The sequence below is a fragment of the Heterocephalus glaber genome, unplaced genomic scaffold, assembly GCF_053883595.1.
Source record: "Heterocephalus glaber isolate CG9 unplaced genomic scaffold, H.glaber_assembly_v1.0 deba00001689, whole genome shotgun sequence".
In the NCBI taxonomy this organism is placed as follows: domain Eukaryota; kingdom Metazoa; phylum Chordata; class Mammalia; order Rodentia; family Bathyergidae; genus Heterocephalus; species Heterocephalus glaber.
The window spans coordinates 46,397-72,754 of NW_028258414.1; the positions used below are offsets into that span (position 1 = coordinate 46,397).

Here is a 26,358-nt window from a genome sequence, read left to right on the forward strand (position 1 = left end):
CATTTCTGCTGCTTTTATTCCTAATGGCCATGGCTGGGGTGCAGCTATGCTGACTTGCTCACCCCAGCATCGGGTCGCTCAGCCTACCATAGGAGCCTTCCAAACCATAAACTTCACAAATGGACCCGGGGGGATCACTTCTGATGACACTTGGGTTCTGGGAGCATGCATGGTGCAAAAAGCATGAAGGGAGTTTGGGTGAATCTTCTCGGGGGATGTGTGCAGGGAGAAAAATGCAGAAATTCACCCTAAGTACAGTGGAGCCATGTATCCTTTATGTTTCCCCTTGTCTCCTTGCTCAGACAGAATATGTGGCACCCAACATGAAAGGGGGCAAGGTTGATTTGGCTTCAAGTTTGGAGAGGTAGGAGACCATAATTGGCTGACCCCAAGGCAGAGTGGCAGAGAAGCAACTGCTCATGGGGGCAGAAGGGAGCAAAAGCAACAAGGGGCCATAACAGCCTCTTCCTGCCCCTTTGATCCCATCCAAACTATGGCGATTGGAGTGGTGCCAAAAGAATCACTCAGCCACCTCTGAGAGGGAAAGCCCCACCTCCTCCAAACGAGGGCCTGGGTGCCAGTGAAACACAAGCCATGACAGGGCAGAAATCACACTGCAACCTCACATATCTAGGTTCATTCATTCACGGTGGCAAAATAGAAGAGAAGCAGATGCAAGAGAATGTGTCATTGGAGAGACAGGAAACAAGCACGAATCATACCTATGCGTTTCACAGGCATACAACACAGAAATGTGTCTTAAGCTTGATTTCATAGAGACACTCTTCTCACTTAGAATGGGAAGACAGGCATCAGACACATTTTTATTTCTGAATGTAGACTAATGAAATGGACCAGAGAAAAAAAGTGTACTGTTATTTGGCTCAGATACATGCATAGGTAGATAGATGATAGATAGATAGACAGACAGATAGATAGATAGATAGATGGATAGATAGACAGACAGACAGACAGAAAGATAGAAAGATAGATAGAGTCAAGAGAATTATGTTTTCTTTAAAATAACTTTACCTGAGAGAAGTAAATGTCTTGGAAATGACATTAGACACAAAATCATTGGCCGAGCCCAATATCACCTCCACATAAAGTCATAGTTGAGTGGAAGAAATAGTATCCTCACAGAAGAGTGAATAAAACCTCTTAAGAAAACCTCACAAAGAAACTTAGACATACACTGGGCACATCATACACTGTCAGGAAGTCACCATTATTTTAGGAATGAAGGATTCTCAAATACATGCAAAACTGTGATGTATTATACTTTGAAGGGGTAGCAGTGCTAAAAATGTGAGAAGATCTTCACCTTTCTATCTGAATAACCCATCAAAGGTGAAGAGCGCCTTCAAGAGAAAGACACTGAGACATTGAGACAGAACAGCTACCTACGTTGGAAAACACAGAGGCAGCATCCTATTCTAACTGAGTGTAAAACTCGGAAAGCATCTTGTCAAAACCATCAGTCCTCAGATTCTTCTTGAAAGCAATAAAAACCAAGTGTACTTTATTAAAAACTATAAAACATACAGAAATGGAGCAGTGAGAACACCCCTCAGGTGGAGAGAGGGGAAGAGGAAAGCAGCCCGGGTGAAGCCAGGCCTCCTTGAGTTTCCCTTGCTTAAGTGTGAACCGGGGCTCAAGTGGTGGAAGGGACACGCAGGTTCTGTGAGGCTGATGGGAAGGAAGGCAGGGAGCAGTTTGGTGCCCACATTTGAGGGAGAAAGGTGTACGTGGCCTCAAAATCTCCAGGGATGAGGCACCACCCATGTGGCCGCAGCCTGAGAGAGGCTTGAAAGTCGCAGGACCCGGGTCTGAGCCCGGCACCTGCAGAAGGCTAGGGAGCTGGCCAGACTCTGGAGGATGATGGATGATAGGGGTCATATCGGTCATTTGAAAGAGAGACATATTTCAATGGTTTCCTGTTCTATACCAAGGCAACTTCTACCTTGTTCCAAAATAATACAGGATCACATTACCACGAATCACATGATGGTACAGAAAACACGTCCAGGCACCTCCAGGGGCTACAGCTCGGGGCCATTTTGTCTCCAGCTTCTCCCAAGCACCCCATCTCACAAGGAGAGTGTTCTTTGGGGTCAAAATGCCTGTCACATTGGGCAAGGCTGTAGTCAGAGCTCACAAAAGAGCAACTCAAATTTTCCACTGTCCGTTGCTGAAAACCCTCACGGTACGCTCTGGAAGATGAACACTCCCAGGTGAAAGTCTAGGGGAGGCATTTCCAGTGGCTGGGATGAGCGACCAGATTTTTCTGTGCTCTAAGAAATCTAGAAGCACACCACAGTCAGCCACAACCACACCCCAAGAATAGACAGATGGGGGGCATCACAGGATTCCCACAGTGTTTGCACTTCCTGCTGTGAGAGGCAGCACACATCTCCCACGCTTGCCCCCAGGAGCCTGAGGAACTGAGCTGGCTGTGCCTTCCTGGCCAGGTTGGACCACATCGTGAGTGGAAGATGAGCCTGAACTACATCCATAGCGAGTGTCTAGCCCTAAAAATTCATCATGCCACAGACTCTGCTCTTGAAGGGAAACAATCACCCGAGTGAAGATCCCATCTTGGCAATGGATGAAACCTTCAGTCTCAAATGTTTGCTTTGGAATACCACCTGATGAACAGACTCAAGAAAATCGGTGGAGTTCGGGAACTGTCAAAACGTGGGCTGTCACCACACAGAGTTTCCTACGGAAGAGTTCCTTTGAATGGCAATATCCTGTGAGTCCTAAGGGCAACGGACTCCGCACATGAATGTCTATGTTGAAGTGATGGTAAAGGAAGGCAAGTTCTGGAGGAGCAATTCGCCTTACACTTGGTGGTTCCTTCCTCATTTGGGATTGACCTAGAAACAATGGATCCATATCCACCCCAACACCATAACTTTCCAAAAGCCCTCTCTGCACATTTTCTATTTGAATATGCCTCAGTGGTTTTATGCTTAGAAACGGGGGAAAGGAGTCCCCCAGACTCCTTGTGAAATAGGGTGAGCACACCCTCGTTTTCGGGTTTTGGTGTACTCCAGTCTCCCTCTGTGGATGGTTTCCAGGTATTTCCTATGCTGAGCAAAGATTTGGTCAAGAGAAGCACAAAATGTAGCAGGGGTTTCCTCAAGGTTGGAAATGGAGGGGGCCCTGAGAGCGAAGTGTGGGCCAAGTCAAATAAGCACAGAAGTACAGCCCAGGGTGTGAGCTTGGGCCACTGTGCAAGAGCAAGGCAGGCCGGCAATGGTCAGCGTGGACTCTGCTGTTTGTATCACCCCCTGCTAATGCGGGCTTCACATGTGCGCCCTCTGTCTTAGATCCTCTTTCTGTTGCTGAGGCAAACTCCCCAACAGCCAAACCTCCTGGAGGAAAAGTTTCTTTTGCCTCCCAGTTCCTACAACTTTCAGCCCATAATGGCCTGGCTGCAGGGCAGGCTGACATGACGGAGGGGCATGACAGAGGAGAAACCGTCCATGGCAGGCAGGAGACAGCAAAAGCAAGCCAGGCAGCAAAGGCCATGTTGGCAGCCTTCCCTCTCTCCCCTCTACTTCATCCAGGCTCTCCTGCCCTTGGGGTGGGTGGCACTCACACCCTTCATCCTAGTGCCCTTAGTCTCAGGATTGCAGCATGGATCCACCCTAGTGTCACCTCCTTGATCCCTGTGGCCACAATCCCTAGACCTAGCCACCTCTGAAAAGCCCCACCTATGAACACACGAGGCTTTGGAGGCACTCGTAGATGCAAGCCATAGCACACGCCTGTGGAAAAGCTACTTGGCTTTTCCGGAGAAGTTCCAATGTAGGGCTCAGGGACCTGTTCTGCCCATGTGTCCAGGGATTTTGTAGTGAACACATGACACCAACTCTCCTAGCTGGCTTTGGAGAGGTTGAATTTCCTGGTTCAGCCTCTGCTGCCCAGGCTCTGATGTAGCTTCACCTGATTGGTGGGAGCCAGGAGTAGGGCGGGGAGGTGGGTGGGTTTGGGTATGAGAGGAAATGAGTGGGCGGGACTTCCTGTCATTGGAAGCCCACCTCAGACAAGGAAGGATCCTTGTGCTCTTGATCTTCCAGAACACACAGCTTCGGATCTCTGCTCCAGGACACATGGAGGCTGAGGCAGCCTACAGGGCAGGTGAGTCTCCATTCAGCAACCTTCTGTTTTTCGGGATTTGTTTCTTTTCAGCGCACGTGAGGCATCCATGATGATTCCACTCATCTTGGCCTTGTGATCCACGCACAGCACATCTTGATCCTGCTTCCTCATCCCTAGCCCCTGTCCTGCCCTCACCCTGTTCCTCAGATCCCCCTCAGAATTCTACATGGACTCGATGGCTGTTTCTCAACTGAGATTTTCTTTGGCTCTTGCCAGTGTTGAAGCTTAGAGCCCTCACAAACAAAGAGTCCTTCCTGAAGAGCACTTCACATTTTCTTGGGTGGCTTCTTGCCGTCCTTTGCATGGGTGTGCTGTCTGTGTGTGTGTATGCCCGCCGAGGAGGTGGTTCCTCTTCCACTCTCATCTTCAAACTCTTCATCTTCCGATGGGCTTCAGGTGTTTTTCAATCGAAACAGGGGAAAGGACTTACTGGAAATTCAGATGGCCACAGCCTCTGTGCCCTAAGCCATGGAAAGGATTTCTCCCGGGAGTTGAAAGTGTTCTGTCTTGAGTGGATGTGCTGATTCTAGGAGGGAGGAGGACAGAAGTTGTGCACAGTGGAAGTCTGTGAGAGAGGGAAGCATCTTTCCGCCAGGAAAGATTCAGGGCAGATCCCTGGCATCCTGCCCCAGGGTATGTGGAGGCTCTTTCAGCCTTCCAATGTGCTGAGATTGCATGGGTCCAGGAGCTTTCTTTGTTGAAAGTCTTAGGATGAGGGACTGTGTTTGGAGCATGGGAATTCCGTTCACTTCAGCACCAGATCCATGCAGTATCGCATCTGGCTCATTTCTTCTCCTGCTTCCCCTCCGGGTTTCTCCTCAGCCTGTCCCCTGGATGGCCTGTGTTTCCCCAGTATGGAGGTAGGGTCCAGGTGAACTGAGCCAGTGGCCTCTGGGATCACAAGGAGAAAGCTGACACGCAGGGAGTTCTGGGAAGTGTTTTTGTAAGAGCTCTGGAGGGTTGAGCCTCGGCACACACTACGTGGGGCCTTTTGCTCCTTGAGGGGACTGTTGTTCTTACAGGCTTCCTGAAACTCTCTTAGTTACTATTCTGGATGCTGAGACAAAATGCTCCATCCCCAAAGTGAAGAGAGCTCAAAGTGGCTGGAGTTTTCAGCCCTTCGTGGCCTGGCCCCAAGGCAAGATAGTATGGGAGAGGAGAAACACTTCATGGGGAAGGGAAGGGAGCAGAGCCAGGAGGCCCAAGGCAAGCCCCTTCCTCTCCCTTCTGTGATAGCTAGGCTACCAGGACTAGGGCGGTGCCAGGCCCATCAGTTTACCAGCTTAGTCACCCGCCCTTAATCCCAGCAACCTTAATCCTAGCATTGCACCTCCAGCCAGTCACACACCCTAGCTGCAGCCACCTCTGAAAAAAGCCATCCTAGGACCTTATGGGCTGAGCGGGGAGCATGTAGACCCAAGCTAGAACAAACCCCTACATTTGGTTGAGATGAATTTATCTTCCTGCATAATTCTTTGTGAAACCTTGATAGTCATTCCTGTGCAGGTGAACATGTGTCCACAACGTCACTGTCTGGGGCTCCGACTTCAAGTCTCTGCCCTGCTTTAGCTCTCCCGCAGATTAGTTGTTCTGTGCTAACCTTTCATCATTTCTTCTATGTTGACCGTAGCTTTCTTGATGGGGATCAATAGGTGTCTCTCCTTGTTGGGCTGCATGGATGTGCCTGGGTTTCCGGCACCAGTTGCTAAGGGGTGTCCCTTTCACCCAGTGGGTTTTCGGCCTTTTGTGAAAGATGAGATGGCCGAGTGTGCCTGTGGACATCTCTTCCTTCTACTTTCTGTTGCATCAGTGCACCTGTGAGCCTCTGTGCTCTCAGCCAGCTGCTTCCCAGCCCTGTGGCTTTGGAATGTGTCTTGAAATGTGGGATCCTCGTGGCTCGACTTGGATCCGGTTGCCCAGGATTGCTTTGGCTCTTCTGGGTCTCTACTGGTCCAGAAGACTTTTAGGATGGATTTCTTCAGTTTTCTGAGGAATGTTATTGATGGTTCAATGGGAATGGCACTCAACCTAACTAGCGGTTTGGAAGGCAGGTCATTCTGTCTCTATTGTGTCTGCTCAGTGAAGAACAGGTGAGCTCTTGCCATTTACTGATGTCCCCCCTGGTGTGTTTCGGCAGAGTGCCTTGGCGTCAAAGCAGGCACCCTCTCCTTCCGTGGTTAGCATCGTGTCCAGCTACTGACATTGTGTCCGTGGCGTGGTAAAGGGTATTGTCTTCCCGATTTTCCTCTTGGTGAGTTTCTCACTGGTGTAAAGGAACAAAATTGATATTTTTGTGGATTTTTCATTTGCCACATTGCTGAATTAGGCTATTAATTCCGGCAGTGTTTGGGTGGAAGAGTTAGGTTCCTCCATCTACAGAGTGCTCTCATCTTCCAAGAGTGATTCCTTGAATTTCTTCTGTCCCACACGCATCCCTTCTGTTCCTCTCCCTTGCCTGCTGGCGGGGGCCTAATCGTGGAGAACTCGGTTGAATAGAAGTGTGGAGAGGGAACGTGCTTTTCTTGTTTGGATCACAGGGCAAATGCTTCTGGCTTTACCCCACTTCAGAGGAGGCTGCCAGTAGGATGGTCATAAATGCCATTCACCTTGTGGAGCTCATGTTCTCTGTATGCATTTCCTTCAGAGTTTTTCTTAGGAATGGTGACAGATTTGGTGAAAGGCTCTTTTCCTGTCTATTGAGATAATCCTATGATTTGTGCTTTGCGCTTTTTTGGGGGGGGGAGTCATTTTAATATTTACAAGGAACAAATCAGCAGAACAAGATTATATCAGATAGGCTGTGTGCAGTAGCTGCAGCTTATAAAACATACCAGTAATTTGTACCTGGTGAGTATAAAGAGAACCAAGGATTCAGGTGACTTTACACCCAAGGGAGTACATAAGTCATTAACAAATTAGAAGACCAAAAAAGAATTTCACATTTTCTACATTAAAATAAATTACAGATCTCACAAATGTCTTTGAAGACAAAGAAAAATTCAAAGTCCTTTAAAGGATGAGAAATAAGATAAATGAAATGGAATCCTAAGTGTAAAAAGAGTTTTACTTCACAAGACCAATTTTCCTGGCTTCTGTTTCATATATCAATAATCTCCACATTTTTACTATAAAACTTCTGCTTCTTCATCAAGTACCATGGCAACATCATCTAAAATGCTCTGAGGTGAACTATGAGCCATAACCTTTGAACAAACAAAATCAACTAATGTAGCTTCTTCTTCACCTATATATTCTATGATTTTATTAATCCATGGTCTAATTCGTCCATCCATCAGTATAGAATCCACAATAGACCAGTCCAGAGGATAAGCAAAGAGCTCGGGTTTGGCTGTTGGGATCTTCTTAATGTGACTCTTTATAGGTTTGCGCTTTTCTTCAGTGTTCACAGTGCCTTTGGCAGCATTTTTATCATCTCCACCGTAATCCAATGGAACCAGTTTCCTTTTGCGTGGCACATCATCACTGTCTTCATCGTCAAATTTGTTAAATACACTATCTACAGGTAGCCTCTTCCTTTTCACAGAATTAGGCTGACCAGGACTATTAGAAGCACCCAGTTTAAGACTTAATCCTATTTTTGGCCTGTGTTCCTCAGGTTGCTGTTGATCTGGTGAGTTTTCACGAGGAATTATAATACCACAGGGAGACTCGTTCCCCAGGAGTGTTGGGTGTTGCATTGCCACTGGCAGAGGAAACAGATAGGGCGGAGCTGGTGGGCCTCAGAGTGGGTTTCAGACAAGGCTTTTGCTCAGGCTCCTCTTCCTCTTCTATAGGTTCTTCTCGTTTTTCTTCCTTTTCTTGCTTTTCTTCTTCTTCTTCCTCTGAGTCTGGCTCTTGCTTTATTTGTGGTTGTCTGCACCTCTCAGCCTCTTGTTCCATCCTCTGGAGCTCTGCATCCGGATCTGGGTGCCCTTCTGCCAGAAGGCATTGGCCGATTTCCTCAAGCTCTCCCTTTTCTCTCTTCCTATCTCATTCATCCGCTTCCATTTCCTTTTCCCTATCACGCAACCTTTTCTGAAGAGCACTCCCCCTGTAATATCTGGGATCATCTCTATCATCATCATAATCTTCTAAGAATTCTTTTAGTCGTTTATCCTCTTTAGCCATTTCTCTTCTTTCTTCTTCTCTTTCAGCCTCTTTCTCATATTCCCGAGGTTTTTTTCATTCTCTGATTTGCCAATTTTTAAGTCGCTCTTGATAAGCAGCTTCTTTCTCTCGGAGTTTTCTTTCAAGTTTTCTTCGTTCATAGGCATCTTCTTCATCTTCTTCACCATCTCGTTTCTTGTCTTTCTCTCTTTCGCGTTCCCGTTCCCTCTCGTGCTCTCTCTCACGCTCACGTTCTCTCTCCCGTTCCCTTTCTCACTCTCTCTCTCTTTCCCGCTCCCATTCCCTTTCATGGTCTCTGCTCTTTTCTCTTGACCGACTCCGATCCTTATTTCGATCTGAGCTCCTTTCTGGATCCCGGTCCCGATCTCTCTCTCTCTCTCTCTCTCTGTCTCTCTCTCTCTCTCTCTCTCTCTCTCTCTCTCTCTCTCTCTCTCTCTCTCTCTGTCTCTCTCGATCTCGGTCCCGATCTCTCTCCTTTGTCCGGTCTCGGTTCCTGTCCTGTTCCTTCTCCTTATCTTGTTCACATTCTCGTTCCCTTTCTCCTTCTCGTTCACGCTCCCTCTCTCTTTCTCTCCGTTTTTTCTCAATTTCCTGTCTTTCTTTTTCCTTTTTGCCTTTCTCTTCTTCCAGTTTCTTGTGTGTATCTCTGAATTTGCTGATCTCTCGAGATATCAGGTCTCTTTTGTCTTCTTCCATTTCTATAGCATTTATATCCTCCTTAGCGATGAGCGGATAAGGGATCAGTGGGGCCACTGGAAATCTGCGGAAAATGTCCTCCTTCTTTTCCTTTTTCTTCTTCCTGGGATGAGAGTCAGACTCTTGTGAGGGGGCATTTAGCTCACTGGAGTATTCTCGTATTAAAACTTCAATGGCCCCCTTAATCATCTGATCTCTTCTTTTTGTCTCTTCATCTAAAGCTTCTTCATCATCATTAGTGACAGTTTCGGGCCTGGCATTCCCATTAGAAGCTTTCTTCTTTGCCTTCCATTCATCTAGCTGTGCCTTTGTTTTGGCATCAAGTTTAACAAGCAACTTCTTCTCTCCAATCTGCAGGTCATGTAATAATCGGAGTGCACGGAGGGTAGATTCAGGCTCCTTATATTCACAGAATCCAAAGGCTTGAAGTTTTCCAGAAGCACCTTGTACTCTCTTCCAGCTCAAAACCAAACCACATTTAGCTAAGAGCTGTCGTATAAGCATGTCTGAGGCTTTCTCATAAATGTTTCCAACAAACTCTGTGGTAGTAGGACCACAATTTTCATCATTTTCTTTAGCCTTTAAACCCAGATGATCCTTTCTTGCTCCCAAATGCTTTCCAACCATGGATACAGTGGGTACTAAGACAGTTGGAGCAGGAGCCATAATGCTCATTGGTACAGGAATCATTGGGGTCCCTGGAGGCACTGGTGGAGGAAAGCCTGGGAACTGGGGAACTGTGGGGGTGGGATCCCTGGTGGGAGTGCTGGGATTCCCATGGGAGGGCGATTCAAATGAGGGGGGAAAGACATTCTTACTGCAGAAGTCGGCCGCTGAGAAAATGGTACTGTCTTCGCTGCCTTGTAGAGGCTCCAGGTTACAGCAGCCTTATCAGTTCGAGGATTCTGCTCGGCGCCCGCCCGGGAGACGGGTCCCAGTGCGCCTTTTCGCACAGGCCGCACACAGCTGCGCTGCATGGGGAGCTTCCGGAGGTCTTCCCGTGCTTTGCTTTTGTGTTTGTGGTACACTATGTGTGTGGATTGTCATAGGCTGACCTGGCCTTGGGTATCCCGAAGGCCGCCGACTGGGTCATGATGGGTGATCTCTTGGAAGGTGTGTACTATTCTGATGGCTGGAATCCTGCTGAGTATATTGGTGCCCACGTTCCTGTCAGAGATGAGCTCATCCTTTTCTTTAAAAGCTTGGGTCCTTGCCTGCTTTACCCTTAGCCTCTTGCTCTGGAGTTCCCCGTTCCTCTGTGAGATTCTCCCTGTGCTCCTTCTCACCGTGTCTCTTCTTTTCCTGCAGACTCCCTGCTGTCCCGATGGACCGATGACGGCCAGTGTGAGGAGGTGACTCCTGTGGCAAGAGAGCGGAATCCGAGAGAGATGATATCCCTGAGCTGGAAGAGGCCTCATGGAGTAGGAGCGGGTCTCTGGAACCTGGGCAACACTTGCTACGTGAATGCAACCCTGCAGTGCCTGACCTACACACCGCCTCTTGCCAACTATATGCTGTCCCGGGAGCACAAGCCAACCTGTCCCTCTCTGACTGGCTGCATGCTGTGTGCTCTGCAACGTCACGTCACTCACGCCCTCCGCCATCCCGGACGTGTCATCCAGCCTTTGCACACGTTGATTGCTGCCTTCCACAGGCAGAAGCAGGAAGATGCGCACGAGTTTCTCATGTTCATCGTGGATGCCATGCAGCAGGCAGAGCTGCACTCTGAGGACAGGGAGCTCATGCACCACATCTTTGGCGGCTACTGGAGATCTCAAATCAAGTGTCTCCACTGCGGAAGCACTTCAGACACGTTTGATCCCTATCTGGACATCACTCTGGACATCAAGGCAGCTCAGAGTGTGAAGCAAGCTCTGACCCGATCCATAGCACCCGAGGAACTGAGCGGGGACAATGCTTACCACTGCAGCGTGTGTCTCCAAAAGATGCCTGCTACCAAGACCATGTCCTTACACACTTCCTCCGAGGTCCTCATCCTGGTGCTGAAACGTTTCTCGGACTTCACGGGGGAGAAGTTTGCTAAGCACGTGCAGTACTCCGAGTGCCTTGACATGCAGCCATATATGTCGGAGCAGAACAGGGGGCCACTGCTGTACACCCTGTATGCGGTGCTGATCCACGCTGGCTCGACTTGTCACAGTGGACATTACTTTTCTTACGTCAAAGCCGGGGATGGCCGTTGGTACCAGATGAATGACAACAAAGTCACTGCCTGTGACACACGTTGTGTCCTGGCGCAAGATGCCTATGTCCTCTTCTACGTCCGCAAGACTAACCTCCCAAAGGACAGCGGTGCTCCACCAGCTGGCACGGAAGCAAAACCTCTGGGCTCTGAGGCCGAGCACAGGAGAGCCAGCCCAAGGGAGCTCTCGACGGAAGCCTGCAGAGAACATAGCAAGCTAGGGGTGCAGAGAGAGGAAACACAAATGGAGCAGAGCACTTTCGAGGAGTGGGAATCCCTCCGAGAACAAAACCGAACCAAGACCGCACTGAACCTCAGGCAAGTCGAAAGTAACCTTCCAGCCGATGCAGTCGTGATCCACCGGTCGAAATACACAGTGGAGTTGCGAGCGACTCACCCAGAGCAAGAGAATTGCTTCCCCCCCAATTCGGCCAGGGTCCTGACAGCTCAAGAGGCCACGAACGCTGAGCAGGCTCCATTTCTAGGAGGAAGTGCCAGAGATTCCAAGAGGAAGAAGAAGAAGAAGAACAAGCAGGGCAAGAGAACCGTGCTGGTGTTGTAGTCCTCGCGCATCAATATCGGGCTGTGTGCAGGTGAGTGAGCTCATGTGGTGGGTTTGAGATATGGGACACCGTGAGTGAGAATGCCATTGGAGGCATTCCATTCTTTCCTTGCCTTTTCGGGTTGACAAGAATGTTGCTCACAATCCTCACGGGCTTCTTTTCTACTCTCAGGAAAGTGTTGCAACCTCCACCCAGTGTATCAGACGCTCAACAGAGGCAGATGAAGTGAAACCCGCAGAGCAATCAGCATTCCAGAACTCTTTATGCCTCGGTCCAAGTGAATGCTATTGGGGCAGGCACATGGACAGGGCCACGTTTCAGCAACACTTCTGTGTAGAACACTGACACAAGACGGGGGTTTTGCATGGTCGGCTCTACAAGGTTCTCTGCAAAGGAGAAGTTGAGAAATCGGAACAGTTTCACATGAGTCTTGGTGACATGAGAGAAAAGCAACATGACAGGGTTCGTGCATCAGAGGATTCCACATTTCCAGGGATGTGGAGCTGTAGATCAAATGGGTTGTGATGCTCAGTGGATTATGAGAAGACGCTGATCAACTTAGAGTCAAAGAAATGCAACTGCTCACCCGGCCTGAGTGTCAGAGCTCCTGAAACAGCCAGGGGCTCTTGAGTGTGGTAGCTTGCCACAGTGGTGCCTGTAAACCTTTATACTGTGACATTCATAATAAATCAATCATTGACGATATTCCACCATGTGCGCTGTTTTCTTGAAATGTCTCGCATTTCTGCTGCTTTTATTCCTAATGGCCATGGCTGGGGTGCAGCTATGCTGACTTGCTCACCCCAGCATCGGGTCGCTCAGCCTACCATAGGAGCCTTCCAAACCATAAACTTCACAAATGGACCCGGGGGGATCACTTCTGATGACACTTGGGTTCTGGGAGCATGCATGGTGCAAAAAGCATGAAGGGAGTTTGGGTGAATCTTCTCGGGGGATGTGTGCAGGGAGAAAAATGCAGAAATTCACCCTAAGTACAGTGGAGCCATGTATCCTTTATGTTTCCCCTTGTCTCCTTGCTCAGACAGAATATGTGGCACCCAACATGAAAGGGGGCAAGGTTGATTTGGCTTCAAGTTTGGAGAGGTAGGAGACCATAATTGGCTGACCCCAAGGCAGAGTGGCAGAGAAGCAACTGCTCATGGGGGCAGAAGGGAGCAAAAGCAACAAGGGGCCATAACAGCCTCTTCCTGCCCCTTTGATCCCATCCAAGCTATGGCGATTGGAGTGGTGCCAAAAGAATCACTCAGCCACCTCTGAGAGGGAAAGCCCCACCTCCTCCAAACGAGGGCCTGGGTGCCAGTGAAACACAAGCCATGACAGGGCAGAAATCACACTGCAACCTCACATATCTAGGTTCATTCATTCACGGTGGCAAAATAGAAGAGAAGCAGATGCAAGAGAATGTGTCATTGGAGAGACAGGAAACAAGCACGAATCATACCTATGCGTTTCACAGGCATACAACACAGAAATGTGTCTTAAGCTTGATTTCATAGAGACACTCTTCTCACTTAGAATGGGAAGACAGGCATCAGACACATTTTTATTTCTGAATGTAGACTAATGAAATGGACCAGAGAAAAAAAGTGTACTGTTATTTGGCTCAGATACATGCATAGGTAGATAGATGATAGATAGATAGACAGACAGATAGATAGATAGATAGATGGATAGATAGACAGACAGACAGACAGAAAGATAGAAAGATAGATAGAGTCAAGAGAATTATGTTTTCTTTAAAATAACTTTACCTGAGAGAAGTAAATGTCTTGGAAATGACATTAGACACAAAATCATTGGCCGAGCCCAATATCACCTCCACATAAAGTCATAGTTGAGTGGAAGAAATAGTATCCTCACAGAAGAGTGAATAAAACCTCTTAAGAAAACCTCACAAAGAAACTTAGACATACACTGGGCACATCATACACTGTCAGGAAGTCACCATTATTTTAGGAATGAAGGATTCTCAAATACATGCAAAACTGTGATGTATTATACTTTGAAGGGGTAGCAGTGCTAAAAATGTGAGAAGATCTTCACCTTTCTATCTGAATAACCCATCAAAGGTGAAGAGCGCCTTCAAGAGAAAGACACTGAGACATTGAGACAGAACAGCTACCTACGTTGGAAAACACAGAGGCAGCATCCTATTCTAACTGAGTGTAAAACTCGGAAAGCATCTTGTCAAAACCATCAGTCCTCAGATTCTTCTTGAAAGCAATAAAAACCAAGTGTACTTTATTAAAAACTATAAAACATACAGAAATGGAGCAGTGAGAACACCCCTCAGGTGGAGAGAGGGGAAGAGGAAAGCAGCCCGGGTGAAGCCAGGCCTCCTTGAGTTTCCCTTGCTTAAGTGTGAACCGGGGCTCAAGTGGTGGAAGGGACACGCAGGTTCTGTGAGGCTGATGGGAAGGAAGGCAGGGAGCAGTTTGGTGCCCACATTTGAGGGAGAAAGGTGTACGTGGCCTCAAAATCTCCAGGGATGAGGCACCACCCATGTGGCCGCAGCCTGAGAGAGGCTTGAAAGTCGCAGGACCCGGGTCTGAGCCCGGCACCTGCAGAAGGCTAGGGAGCTGGCCAGACTCTGGAGGATGATGGATGATAGGGGTCATATCGGTCATTTGAAAGAGAGACATATTTCAATGGTTTCCTGTTCTATACCAAGGCAACTTCTACCTTGTTCCAAAATAATACAGGATCACATTACCACGAATCACATGATGGTACAGAAAACACGTCCAGGCACCTCCAGGGGCTACAGCTCGGGGCCATTTTGTCTCCAGCTTCTCCCAAGCACCCCATCTCACAAGGAGAGTGTTCTTTGGGGTCAAAATGCCTGTCACATTGGGCAAGGCTGTAGTCAGAGCTCACAAAAGAGCAACTCAAATTTTCCACTGTCCGTTGCTGAAAACCCTCACGGTACGCTCTGGAAGATGAACACTCCCAGGTGAAAGTCTAGGGGAGGCATTTCCAGTGGCTGGGATGAGCGACCAGATTTTTCTGTGCTCTAAGAAATCTAGAAGCACACCACAGTCAGCCACAACCACACCCCAAGAATAGACAGATGGGGGGCATCACAGGATTCCCACAGTGTTTGCACTTCCTGCTGTGAGAGGCAGCACACATCTCCCACGCTTGCCCCCAGGAGCCTGAGGAACTGAGCTGGCTGTGCCTTCCTGGCCAGGTTGGACCACATCGTGAGTGGAAGATGAGCCTGAACTACATCCATAGCGAGTGTCTAGCCCTAAAAATTCATCATGCCACAGACTCTGCTCTTGAAGGGAAACAATCACCCGAGTGAAGATCCCATCTTGGCAATGGATGAAACCTTCAGTCTCAAATGTTTGCTTTGGAATACCACCTGATGAACAGACTCAAGAAAATCGGTGGAGTTCGGGAACTGTCAAAACGTGGGCTGTCACCACACAGAGTTTCCTACGGAAGAGTTCCTTTGAATGGCAATATCCTGTGAGTCCTAAGGGCAACGGACTCCGCACATGAATGTCTATGTTGAAGTGATGGTAAAGGAAGGCAAGTTCTGGAGGAGCAATTCGCCTTACACTTGGTGGTTCCTTCCTCATTTGGGATTGACCTAGAAACAATGGATCCATATCCACCCCAACACCATAACTTTCCAAAAGCCCTCTCTGCACATTTTCTATTTGAATATGCCTCAGTGGTTTTATGCTTAGAAACGGGGGAAAGGAGTCCCCCAGACTCCTTGTGAAATAGGGTGAGCACACCCTCGTTTTCGGGTTTTGGTGTACTCCAGTCTCCCTCTGTGGATGGTTTCCAGGTATTTCCTATGCTGAGCAAAGATTTGGTCAAGAGAAGCACAAAATGTAGCAGGGGTTTCCTCAAGGTTGGAAATGGAGGGGGCCCTGAGAGCGAAGTGTGGGCCAAGTCAAATAAGCACAGAAGTACAGCCCAGGGTGTGAGCTTGGGCCACTGTGCAAGAGCAAGGCAGGCCGGCAATGGTCAGCGTGGACTCTGCTGTTTGTATCACCCCCTGCTAATGCGGGCTTCACATGTGCGCCCTCTGTCTTAGATCCTCTTTCTGTTGCTGAGGCAAACTCCCCAACAGCCAAACCTCCTGGAGGAAAAGTTTCTTTTGCCTCCCAGTTCCTACAACTTTCAGCCCATAATGGCCTGGCTGCAGGGCAGGCTGACATGACGGAGGGGCATGACAGAGGAGAAACCGTCCATGGCAGGCAGGAGACAGCAAAAGCAAGCCAGGCAGCAAAGGCCATGTTGGCAGCCTTCCCTCTCTCCCCTCTACTTCATCCAGGCTCTCCTGCCCTTGGGGTGGGTGGCACTCACACCCTTCATCCTAGTGCCCTTAGTCTCAGGATTGCAGCATGGATCCACCCTAGTGTCACCTCCTTGATCCCTGTGGCCACAATCCCTAGACCTAGCCACCTCTGAAAAGCCCCACCTATGAACACACGAGGCTTTGGAGGCACTCGTAGATGCAAGCCATAGCACACGCCTGTGGAAAAGCTACTTGGCTTTTCCGGAGAAGTTCCAATGTAGGGCTCAGGGACCTGTTCTGCCCATGTGTCCAGGGATTTTGTAGTGAACACATGACACCAACTCTCCTAGCTGGCTTTGGAGAGGTTGAATTTCCTGGTTCAGCCTCTGCTGCCCAGGCTCTGATGTAGCTTCACCTGATTGGTGGGAGCCAGGAGTAGGGCGGGGAGGTGGGTGGGTTTGGGTATGAGAGGAAATGAGTGGGCGGGACTTCCTGTCATTGGAAGCCCACCTCAGACAAGGAAGGATCCTTGTGCTCTTGATCTTCCAGAACACACAGCTTCGGATCTCTGCTCCAGGACACATGGAGGCTGAGGCAGCCTACAGGGCAGGTGAGTCTCCATTCAGCAACCTTCTGTTTTTCGGGATTTGTTTCTTTTCAGCGCACGTGAGGCATCCATGATGATTCCACTCATCTTGGCCTTGTGATCCACGCACAGCACATCTTGATCCTGCTTCCTCATCCCTAGCCCCTGTCCTGCCCTCACCCTGTTCCTCAGATCCCCCTCAGAATTCTACATGGACTCGATGGCTGTTTCTCAACTGAGATTTTCTTTGGCTCTTGCCAGTGTTGAAGCTTAGAGCCCTCACAAACAAAGAGTCCTTCCTGAAGAGCACTTCACATTTTCTTGGGTGGCTTCTTGCCGTCCTTTGCATGGGTGTGCTGTCTGTGTGTGTGTATGCCCGCCGAGGAGGTGGTTCCTCTTCCACTCTCATCTTCAAACTCTTCATCTTCCGATGGGCTTCAGGTGTTTTTCAATCGAAACAGGGGAAAGGACTTACTGGAAATTCAGATGGCCACAGCCTCTGTGCCCTAAGCCATGGAAAGGATTTCTCCCGGGAGTTGAAAGTGTTCTGTCTTGAGTGGATGTGCTGATTCTAGGAGGGAGGAGGACAGAAGTTGTGCACAGTGGAAGTCTGTGAGAGAGGGAAGCATCTTTCCGCCAGGAAAGATTCAGGGCAGATCCCTGGCATCCTGCCCCAGGGTATGTGGAGGCTCTTTCAGCCTTCCAATGTGCTGAGATTGCATGGGTCCAGGAGCTTTCTTTGTTGAAAGTCTTAGGATGAGGGACTGTGTTTGGAGCATGGGAATTCCGTTCACTTCAGCACCAGATCCATGCAGTATCGCATCTGGCTCATTTCTTCTCCTGCTTCCCCTCCGGGTTTCTCCTCAGCCTGTCCCCTGGATGGCCTGTGTTTCCCCAGTATGGAGGTAGGGTCCAGGTGAACTGAGCCAGTGGCCTCTGGGATCACAAGGAGAAAGCTGACACGCAGGGAGTTCTGGGAAGTGTTTTTGTAAGAGCTCTGGAGGGTTGAGCCTCGGCACACACTACGTGGGGCCTTTTGCTCCTTGAGGGGACTGTTGTTCTTACAGGCTTCCTGAAACTCTCTTAGTTACTATTCTGGATGCTGAGACAAAATGCTCCATCCCCAAAGTGAAGAGAGCTCAAAGTGGCTGGAGTTTTCAGCCCTTCGTGGCCTGGCCCCAAGGCAAGATAGTATGGGAGAGGAGAAACACTTCATGGGGAAGGGAAGGGAGCAGAGCCAGGAGGCCCAAGGCAAGCCCCTTCCTCTCCCTTCTGTGATAGCTAGGCTACCAGGACTAGGGCGGTGCCAGGCCCATCAGTTTACCAGCTTAGTCACCCGCCCTTAATCCCAGCAACCTTAATCCTAGCATTGCACCTCCAGCCAGTCACACACCCTAGCTGCAGCCACCTCTGAAAAAAGCCATCCTAGGACCTTATGGGCTGAGCGGGGAGCATGTAGACCCAAGCTAGAACAAACCCCTACATTTGGTTGAGATGAATTTATCTTCCTGCATAATTCTTTGTGAAACCTTGATAGTCATTCCTGTGCAGGTGAACATGTGTCCACAACGTCACTGTCTGGGGCTCCGACTTCAAGTCTCTGCCCTGCTTTAGCTCTCCCGCAGATTAGTTGTTCTGTGCTAACCTTTCATCATTTCTTCTATGTTGACCGTAGCTTTCTTGATGGGGATCAATAGGTGTCTCTCCTTGTTGGGCTGCATGGATGTGCCTGGGTTTCCGGCACCAGTTGCTAAGGGGTGTCCCTTTCACCCAGTGGGTTTTCGGCCTTTTGTGAAAGATGAGATGGCCGAGTGTGCCTGTGGACATCTCTTCCTTCTACTTTCTGTTGCATCAGTGCACCTGTGAGCCTCTGTGCTCTCAGCCAGCTGCTTCCCAGCCCTGTGGCTTTGGAATGTGTCTTGAAATGTGGGATCCTCGTGGCTCGACTTGGATCCGGTTGCCCAGGATTGCTTTGGCTCTTCTGGGTCTCTACTGGTCCAGAAGACTTTTAGGATGGATTTCTTCAGTTTTCTGAGGAATGTTATTGATGGTTCAATGGGAATGGCACTCAACCTAACTAGCGGTTTGGAAGGCAGGTCATTCTGTCTCTATTGTGTCTGCTCAGTGAAGAACAGGTGAGCTCTTGCCATTTACTGATGTCCCCCCTGGTGTGTTTCGGCAGAGTGCCTTGGCGTCAAAGCAGGCACCCTCTCCTTCCGTGGTTAGCATCGTGTCCAGCTACTGACATTGTGTCCGTGGCGTGGTAAAGGGTATTGTCTTCCCGATTTTCCTCTTGGTGAGTTTCTCACTGGTGTAAAGGAACAAAATTGATATTTTTGTGGATTTTTCATTTGCCACATTGCTGAATTAGGCTATTAATTCCGGCAGTGTTTGGGTGGAAGAGTTAGGTTCCTCCATCTACAGAGTGCTCTCATCTTCCAAGAGTGATTCCTTGAATTTCTTCTGTCCCACACGCATCCCTTCTGTTCCTCTCCCTTGCCTGCTGGCGGGGGCCTAATCGTGGAGAACTCGGTTGAATAGAAGTGTGGAGAGGGAACGTGCTTTTCTTGTTTGGATCACAGGGCAAATGCTTCTGGCTTTACCCCACTTCAGAGGAGGCTGCCAGTAGGATGGTCATAAATGCCATTCACCTTGTGGAGCTCATGTTCTCTGTATGCATTTCCTTCAGAGTTTTTCTTAGGAATGGTGACAGATTTGGTGAAAGGCTCTTTTCCTGTCTATTGAGATAATCCTATGATTTGTGCTTTGCGCTTTTTTGGGGGGGGAGTCATTTTAATATTTACAAGGAACAAATCAGCAGAACAAGATTATATCAGATAGGCTGTGTGCAGTAGCTGCAGCTTATAAAACATACCAGTAATTTGTACCTGGTGAGTATAAAGAGAACCAAGGATTCAGGTGACTTTACACCCAAGGGAGTACATAAGTCATTAACAAATTAGAAGACCAAAAAAGAATTTCACATTTTCTACATTAAAATAAATTACAGATCTCACAAATGTCTTTGAAGACAAAGAAAAATTCAAAGTCCTTTAAAGGATGAGAAATAAGATAAATGAAATGGAATCCTAAGTGTAAAAAGAGTTTTACTTCACAAGACCAATTTTCCTGGCTTCTGTTTCATATATCAATAATCTCCACATTTTTACTATAAAACTTCTGCTTCTTCATCAAGTACCATGGCAACATCATCTAAAATGCTCTGAGGTGAACTATGAGCCATAACCTTTGAACAAACAAAATCAACTAATGTAGCTTCTTCTTCACCTATATATTCTATGATTTTATTAATCCATGGTCTAATTCGTCCATCCATCAGTATAGAATCCACAATAGACCAGTCCAGAGGATAAGCAAAGAGCTCGGGTTTGGCTGTTGGGATCTTCTTAATGTGACTCTTTATAGGTTTGCGCTTTTCTTCAGTGTTCACAGTGCCTTTGGCAGCATTTTTATCATCTCCACCGTAATCCAATGGAACCAGTTTCCTTTTGCGTGGCACATCATCACTGTCTTCATCGTCAAATTTGTTAAATACACTATCTACAGGTAGCCTCTTCCTTTTCACAGAATTAGGCTGACCAGGACTATTAGAAGCACCCAGTTTAAGACTTAATCCTATTTTTGGCCTGTGTTCCTCAGGTTGCTGTTGATCTGGTGAGTTTTCACGAGGAATTATAATACCACAGGGAGACTCGTTCCCCAGGAGTGTTGGGTGTTGCATTGCCACTGGCAGAGGAAACAGATAGGGCGGAGCTGGTGGGCCTCAGAGTGGGTTTCAGACAAGGCTTTTGCTCAGGCTCCTCTTCCTCTTCTATAGGTTCTTCTCGTTTTTCTTCCTTTTCTTGCTTTTCTTCTTCTTCTTCCTCTGAGTCTGGCTCTTGCTTTATTTGTGGTTGTCTGCACCTCTCAGCCTCTTGTTCCATCCTCTGGAGCTCTGCATCCGGATCTGGGTGCCCTTCTGCCAGAAGGCATTGGCCGATTTCCTCAAGCTCTCCCTTTTCTCTCTTCCTATCTCATTCATCCGCTTCCATTTCCTTTTCCCTATCACGCAACCTTTTCTGAAGAGCACTCCCCCTGTAATATCTGGGATCATCTCTATCATCATCATAATCTTCTAAGAATTCTTTTAGTCGTTTATCCTCTTTAGCCATTTCTCTTCTTTCTTCTTCTCTTTCAGCCTCTTTCTCATATTCCCGAGGTTTTTTTCATTCTCTGATTTGCCAATTTTTAAGTCGCTCTTGATAAGCAGCTTCTTTCTCTCGGAGTTTTCTTTCAAGTTTTCTTCGTTCATAGGCATCTTCTTCATCTTCTTCACCATCTCGTTTCTTGTCTTTCTCTCTTTCGCGTTCCCGTTCCCTCTCGTGCTCTCTCTCACGCTCACGTTCTCTCTCCCGTTCCCTTTCTCACTCTCTCTCTCTTTCCCGCTCCCATTCCCTTTCATGGTCTCTGCTCTTTTCTCTTGACCGACTCCGATCCTTATTTCGATCTGAGCTCCTTTCTGGATCCCGGTCCCGATCTCTCTCTCTCTCTCTCTCTCTCTGTCTCTCTCTCTCTCTCTCTCTCTCTCTCTCTCTCTCTCTCTCTCTCTCTCTCTCTCTCTCTCTGTCTCTCTCGATCTCGGTCCCGATCTCTCTCCTTTGTCCGGTCTCGGTTCCTGTCCTGTTCCTTCTCCTTATCTTGTTCACATTCTCGTTCCCTTTCTCCTTCTCGTTCACGCTCCCTCTCTCTTTCTCTCCGTTTTTTCTCAATTTCCTGTCTTTCTTTTTCCTTTTTGCCTTTCTCTTCTTCCAGTTTCTTGTGTGTATCTCTGAATTTGCTGATCTCTCGAGATATCAGGTCTCTTTTGTCTTCTTCCATTTCTATAGCATTTATATCCTCCTTAGCGATGAGCGGATAAGGGATCAGTGGGGCCACTGGAAATCTGCGGAAAATGTCCTCCTTCTTTTCCTTTTTCTTCTTCCTGGGATGAGAGTCAGACTCTTGTGAGGGGGCATTTAGCTCACTGGAGTATTCTCGTATTAAAACTTCAATGGCCCCCTTAATCATCTGATCTCTTCTTTTTGTCTCTTCATCTAAAGCTTCTTCATCATCATTAGTGACAGTTTCGGGCCTGGCATTCCCATTAGAAGCTTTCTTCTTTGCCTTCCATTCATCTAGCTGTGCCTTTGTTTTGGCATCAAGTTTAACAAGCAACTTCTTCTCTCCAATCTACAGGTCATGTAATAATCGGAGTGCACGGAGGGTAGATTCAGGCTCCTTATATTCACAGAATCCAAAGGCTTGAAGTTTTCCAGAAGCACCTTGTACTCTCTTCCAGCTCAAAACCAAACCACATTTAGCTAAGAGCTGTCGTATAAGCATGTCTGAGGCTTTCTCATAAATGTTTCCAACAAACTCTGTGGTAGTAGGACCACAATTTTCATCATTTTCTTTAGCCTTTAAACCCAGATGATCCTTTCTTGCTCCCAAATGCTTTCCAACCATGGATACAGTGGGTACTAAGACAGTTGGAGCAGGAGCCATAATGCTCATTGGTACAGGAATCATTGGGGTCCCTGGAGGCACTGGTGGAGGAAAGCCTGGGAACTGGGGAACTGTGGGGGTGGGATCCCTGGTGGGAGTGCTGGGATTCCCATGGGAGGGCCATTCAAATGAGGGGGGAAAGACATTCTTACTGCAGAAGTCGGCCGCTGAGAAAATGGTACTGTCTTCGCTGCCTTGTAGAGGCTCCAGGTTACAGCAGCCTTATCAGTTCGAGGATTCTGCTTGGCGCCCGCCCGGGAGACGGGTCCCAGTGCGCCTTTTCGCACAGGCCGCACACAGCTGCACTGCGTGGGGAGCTTCCGGAGGTCTTCCTGTGCTTTGCTTTTGTGTTTGTGGTACACTATGTGTGTGGATTGTCATAGGTTGACCTGGCCTTGGGTATCCCGAAGGCCGCCGACTGGGTCATGATGGGTGATCTCTTGGAAGGTGTGTACTATTCTGATGGCTGGAATCCTGCTGAGTATATTGGTGCCCACGTTCCTGTCAGAGATGAGCTCGTCCTTTTCTTTAAAAGCTTGGGTCCTTGCCTGCTTTACCCTTAGCCTCTTGCTCTGGAGTTCCCCGTTCCTCTGTGAGATTCTCCCTGTGCTCCTTCTCACCGTGTCTCTTCTTTTCCTGCAGACTCCCTGCTGTCCCGATGGACCGATGACGGCCAGTGTGAGGAGGTGACTCCTGTGGCAAGAGAGCGGAATCCGAGAGAGATGATATCCCTGAGCTGGAAGAGGCCTCATGGAGTAGGAGCGGGTCTCTGGAACCTGGGCAACACTTGCTACGTGAATGCAACCCTGCAGTGCCTGACCTACACACCGCCTCTTGCCAACTATATGCTGTCCCGGGAGCACAAGCCAACCTGTCCCTCTCTGACTGGCTGCATGCTGTGTGCTCTGCAACGTCACGTCACTCACGCCCTCCGCCATCCCGGACGTGTCATCCAGCCTTTGCACACGTTGATTGCTGCCTTCCACAGGCAGAAGCAGGAAGATGCGCATGAGTTTCTCATGTTCATCGTGGATGCCATGCAGCAGGCAGAGCTGCACTCTGAGGACAGGGAGCTCATGCACCACATCTTTGGCGGCTACTGGAGATCTCAAATCAAGTGTCTCCACTGCGGAAGCACTTCAGACACGTTTGATCCCTATCTGGACATCACTCTGGACATCAAGGCAGCTCAGAGTGTGAAGCAAGCTCTGACCCGATCCATAGCACCCGAGGAACTGAGCGGGGACAATGCTTACCACTGCAGCGTGTGTCTCCAAAAGATGCCTGCTACCAAGACCATGTCCTTACACACTTCCTCCGAGGTCCTCATCCTGGTGCTGAAACGTTTCTCGGACTTCACGGGGGAGAAGTTTGCTAAGCACGTGCAGTACTCCGAGTGCCTTGACATGCAGCCATATATGTCGGAGCAGAACAGGGGGCCACTGCTGTACACCCTGTATGTGGTGCTGATCCACGCTGGCTCGACTTGTCACAGTGGACATTACTTTTCTTACGTCAAAGCCGGGGATGGCCGTTGGTACCAGATGAATGACAACAAAGTCACTGCCTGTGACACACGTTGTGTCCTGGCGCAAGATGCCTATGTCCTCTTCTACATCCGCAAGACTAACCTCCCAAAGGACAGCGGTGCTCCACCAGCTGGCACGGAAGCAAAACCTCTGGGCTCTGAGGCCGAGCACAGGAGAGCCAGCCCAAGGGAGCTCTCGACAGAAGCCTGCAGAGAACATAGCAAGCTAGGGGTGCAGAGAGAGGAAACACAAATGGAGCAGAGCACTTTCGAGGAGTGGGAATCCCTCCGAGAACAAAACCGAACCAAGACCGCACTGAACCTCAGGCAAGTCGAAAGTAACCTTCCAGCCGATGCAGTCGTGATCCACCGGTCGAAATACACAGTGGAGTTGCGAGCGACTCACCCAGAGCAAGAGAATTGCTTCCCCCCCAATTCGGCCAGGGTCCTGACAGCTCAAGAGGCCACGAACGCTGAGCAGGCTCCATTTCTAGGAGGAAGTGCCAGAGATTCCAAGAGGAAGAAGAAGAAGAAGAAGAACAAGCAGGGCAAGAGAACCGTGCTGGTGTTGTAGTCCTCGCGCATCAATATCGGGCTGTGTGCAGGTGAGTGAGCTCATGTGGTGGGTTTGAGATATGGGACACCGTGAGTGAGAATGCCATTGAAGGCATTCCATTCTTTCCTTGCCTTTTCGGGTTGACAAGAATGTTGCTCACAATCCTCACGGGCTTCTTTTCTACTCTCAGGAAAGTGTTGCAACCTCCACCCAGTGTATCAGACGCTCAACAGAGGCAGATGAAGTGAAACCCGCAGAGCAATCAGCATTCCAGAACCCTTTATGCCTCTGTCCAAGTGAATGCTATTGGGGCAGGCACATGGACAGGGCCACGTTTCAGCAACACTTCTGTGTAGAACACTGACACAAGACGGGGGGTTTGCATGGTCGGCTCTACAAGGTTTTCTGCAAAGGAGAAGTTGAGAAATCGGAACAGTTTCACATGAGTCTTGGTGACATGAGAGAAAAGCAACATGACAGGGTTTGTGCATCAGAGGATTCCACATTTCCAGGGATGTGGAGCTGTAGATCAAATGGGTGGTGATGCTCAGTGGATTATGAGAAGGCGCTGATCAACTTGGAGTCAAAGAAATGCAACTGCTCACCCGGCCTGAGTGTCAGAGCTCCTGAAACAGCCAGGGGCTCTTGAGTGTGGTAGCTTGCCACAGTGGTGCCTGTAAACCTTTATACTGTGACATTCATAATAAATCAATCATTGACGATATTCCACCGTGTGAGCTGTTTTCTTGAAATGTCTCGCATTTCTGCTGCTTTTATTCCTAATGGCCATGGCTAGGGTGCAGGTATGCTGACTTGCTCACCCCAGCATTGGTTCGGTCAGGCTTCCAAACCATCAACTTTACAAATGGACCTGGGGGCATCACTTCTGATGACACTTGGATTCTGCAAGCATGCATGGTGCATGAGTATGAAGTGAGTTTGGTGAAGCTTCTGGGAGCACCTGTGCATGGAGAAAAATGGTGAAATTCATCTGAGTAAAATGCGGGCAGAAATCTAAATGACACCTCATATATATAAGTTCATTGAGTCACCATTTTTTATGACCGAGGTGTTTCTCCATCTGGCTTTGCCAGCAGTCATGAGAGCAGTCACCTGCGTTTCTGGTAAATTACTATGTTGGCAGGCTCATTTATGGCATTAACTTAGGCAGTCTCCTTTTCTTCTTTATTTCAACACTTAATATCAATTTCACTCATACCCAATTAGAAATTTTATTTTAAAACACATATGTAGGTGAATCAATTCTTTTAACACTTAGTATTTGAAAATCTTGTAAATACAGTGTGAAATCCACTGCTCTACTCTCCTTTAAACTATAATTTGAGGATATGAAGCAATCACTTTCATCTCTCTTCTAGAGGAAGGAGGGTACCTGTCAAATTACCAAGCTCAGAAGGGCCTAGTGGGGACTTCACATTAAGTCATTCTACACAGAAATAGATTGGTGTCCAAAAAGCATTGGAATCAGCATTTATCCAGCACCTCACAGAGGGATGATTCTCATGTGATTGAGACAGGTTTGTTTGCCTCTCCAAGGGAAAGCAATATACTCTAATTTGTATCACATGGTCCAATAAATCTAGATAGACATCAGTCACCTCAGTGAGTGACCAGGCCCTCCTTTTTCAACTCTTCCAAAAAAGGTCCTTGTTCTTTCCATGCACATTTGCTACATGACCTGCTTCCCTATTAGATCAATATTACCTAAGCGGCTATACTTATAATTGTAGAAGTTGATCATTGTATTTACCCCCATGGTACTCACTTCATGATTTTGTACCCATTTCATGATTTTGCTGTATAAATCTTCCTCTATAAAGTGGGGTCTGCTGCATTCCACCTTTGGATCCCCCATCTCTCTGGAGCTATCTCTCTCAATAAATATTTCCTACTCTTAACCCCCATTGTTCCTTAGAATTCACTCTTCAATTTTTTGGAATATGAACTCAGCATATTTATTTCTCCTACATTAATAGGAGAAGTCATTTAATTTGACTCATGCTTTCGAAATCTTGAGCTGATTGTCTGGAGGATCCAAGGCAGGAAATACATAGTGCAATGGCATGCAGGAATAAGGCTGTTCA

General features: G+C 48.3%; 2 protein-coding genes and 2 pseudogenes across 3 annotated transcripts; 2 read left to right on the forward strand and 2 right to left on the reverse strand.

The window, feature by feature from the left end:
- The first annotated feature begins 143 nt into the window (after positions 1–143).
- LOC147821813 (ubiquitin carboxyl-terminal hydrolase 17-like protein 6) lies at positions 144–12,465 on the forward strand. The gene is made up of 3 exons (XM_087199189.1): positions 144–4,149; positions 10,303–11,790; positions 11,932–12,465. The coding sequence occupies exons 1-2, from the start codon at positions 4,014–4,016 to the stop codon at positions 11,757–11,759; spliced, it is 1,593 nt and encodes a 530-aa protein (XP_087055315.1). The 5' UTR covers positions 144–4,013; the 3' UTR covers positions 11,760–11,790; positions 11,932–12,465.
- LOC147821814 (RNA-binding protein 25 pseudogene) lies at positions 7,216–9,986 on the reverse strand (annotated as a pseudogene).
- A 1,572-nt stretch (positions 12,466–14,037) lies between the features above and the next one.
- LOC147821815 (ubiquitin carboxyl-terminal hydrolase 17-like protein 6) lies at positions 14,038–24,730 on the forward strand. 2 transcript variants are annotated; one of them, XM_087199188.1, is made up of 3 exons: positions 14,038–16,649; positions 22,812–24,302; positions 24,444–24,730. In XM_087199188.1, exons 1-2 carry the CDS (start codon positions 16,514–16,516, stop codon positions 24,269–24,271), a joined length of 1,596 nt encoding a protein of 531 aa, XP_087055314.1. In that variant the 5' UTR covers positions 14,038–16,513; the 3' UTR covers positions 24,272–24,302; positions 24,444–24,730. The 2 variants fall into 2 exon arrangements, with proteins under 2 accessions (XP_087055314.1, XP_087055313.1); XM_087199187.1 differs by having other exon boundaries at positions 22,812–24,730.
- Positions 19,715–22,491, reverse strand: LOC147821816 (RNA-binding protein 25-like; annotated as a pseudogene).
- Positions 24,731–26,358: the final 1,628 nt, after the last annotated feature.

Excerpts from the sequence above, each read along its gene's own strand:
- LOC147821813 (XM_087199189.1), top strand. The coding sequence starts at position 4,014 with ATGAGTGGGCGGGACTTCCTGTCATTGGAAGCCCACCTCAGACAAGGA. Across the intron at positions 4,150-10,302 it reads TGAGGCAGCCTACAGGGCAG|ACTCCCTGCTGTCCCGATGG; the intron begins GTGAGTCTCCAT and ends CTTTTCCTGCAG.
- LOC147821815 (XM_087199187.1), top strand. The coding sequence starts at position 16,514 with ATGAGTGGGCGGGACTTCCTGTCATTGGAAGCCCACCTCAGACAAGGA. Across the intron at positions 16,650-22,811 it reads TGAGGCAGCCTACAGGGCAG|ACTCCCTGCTGTCCCGATGG; the intron begins GTGAGTCTCCAT and ends CTTTTCCTGCAG.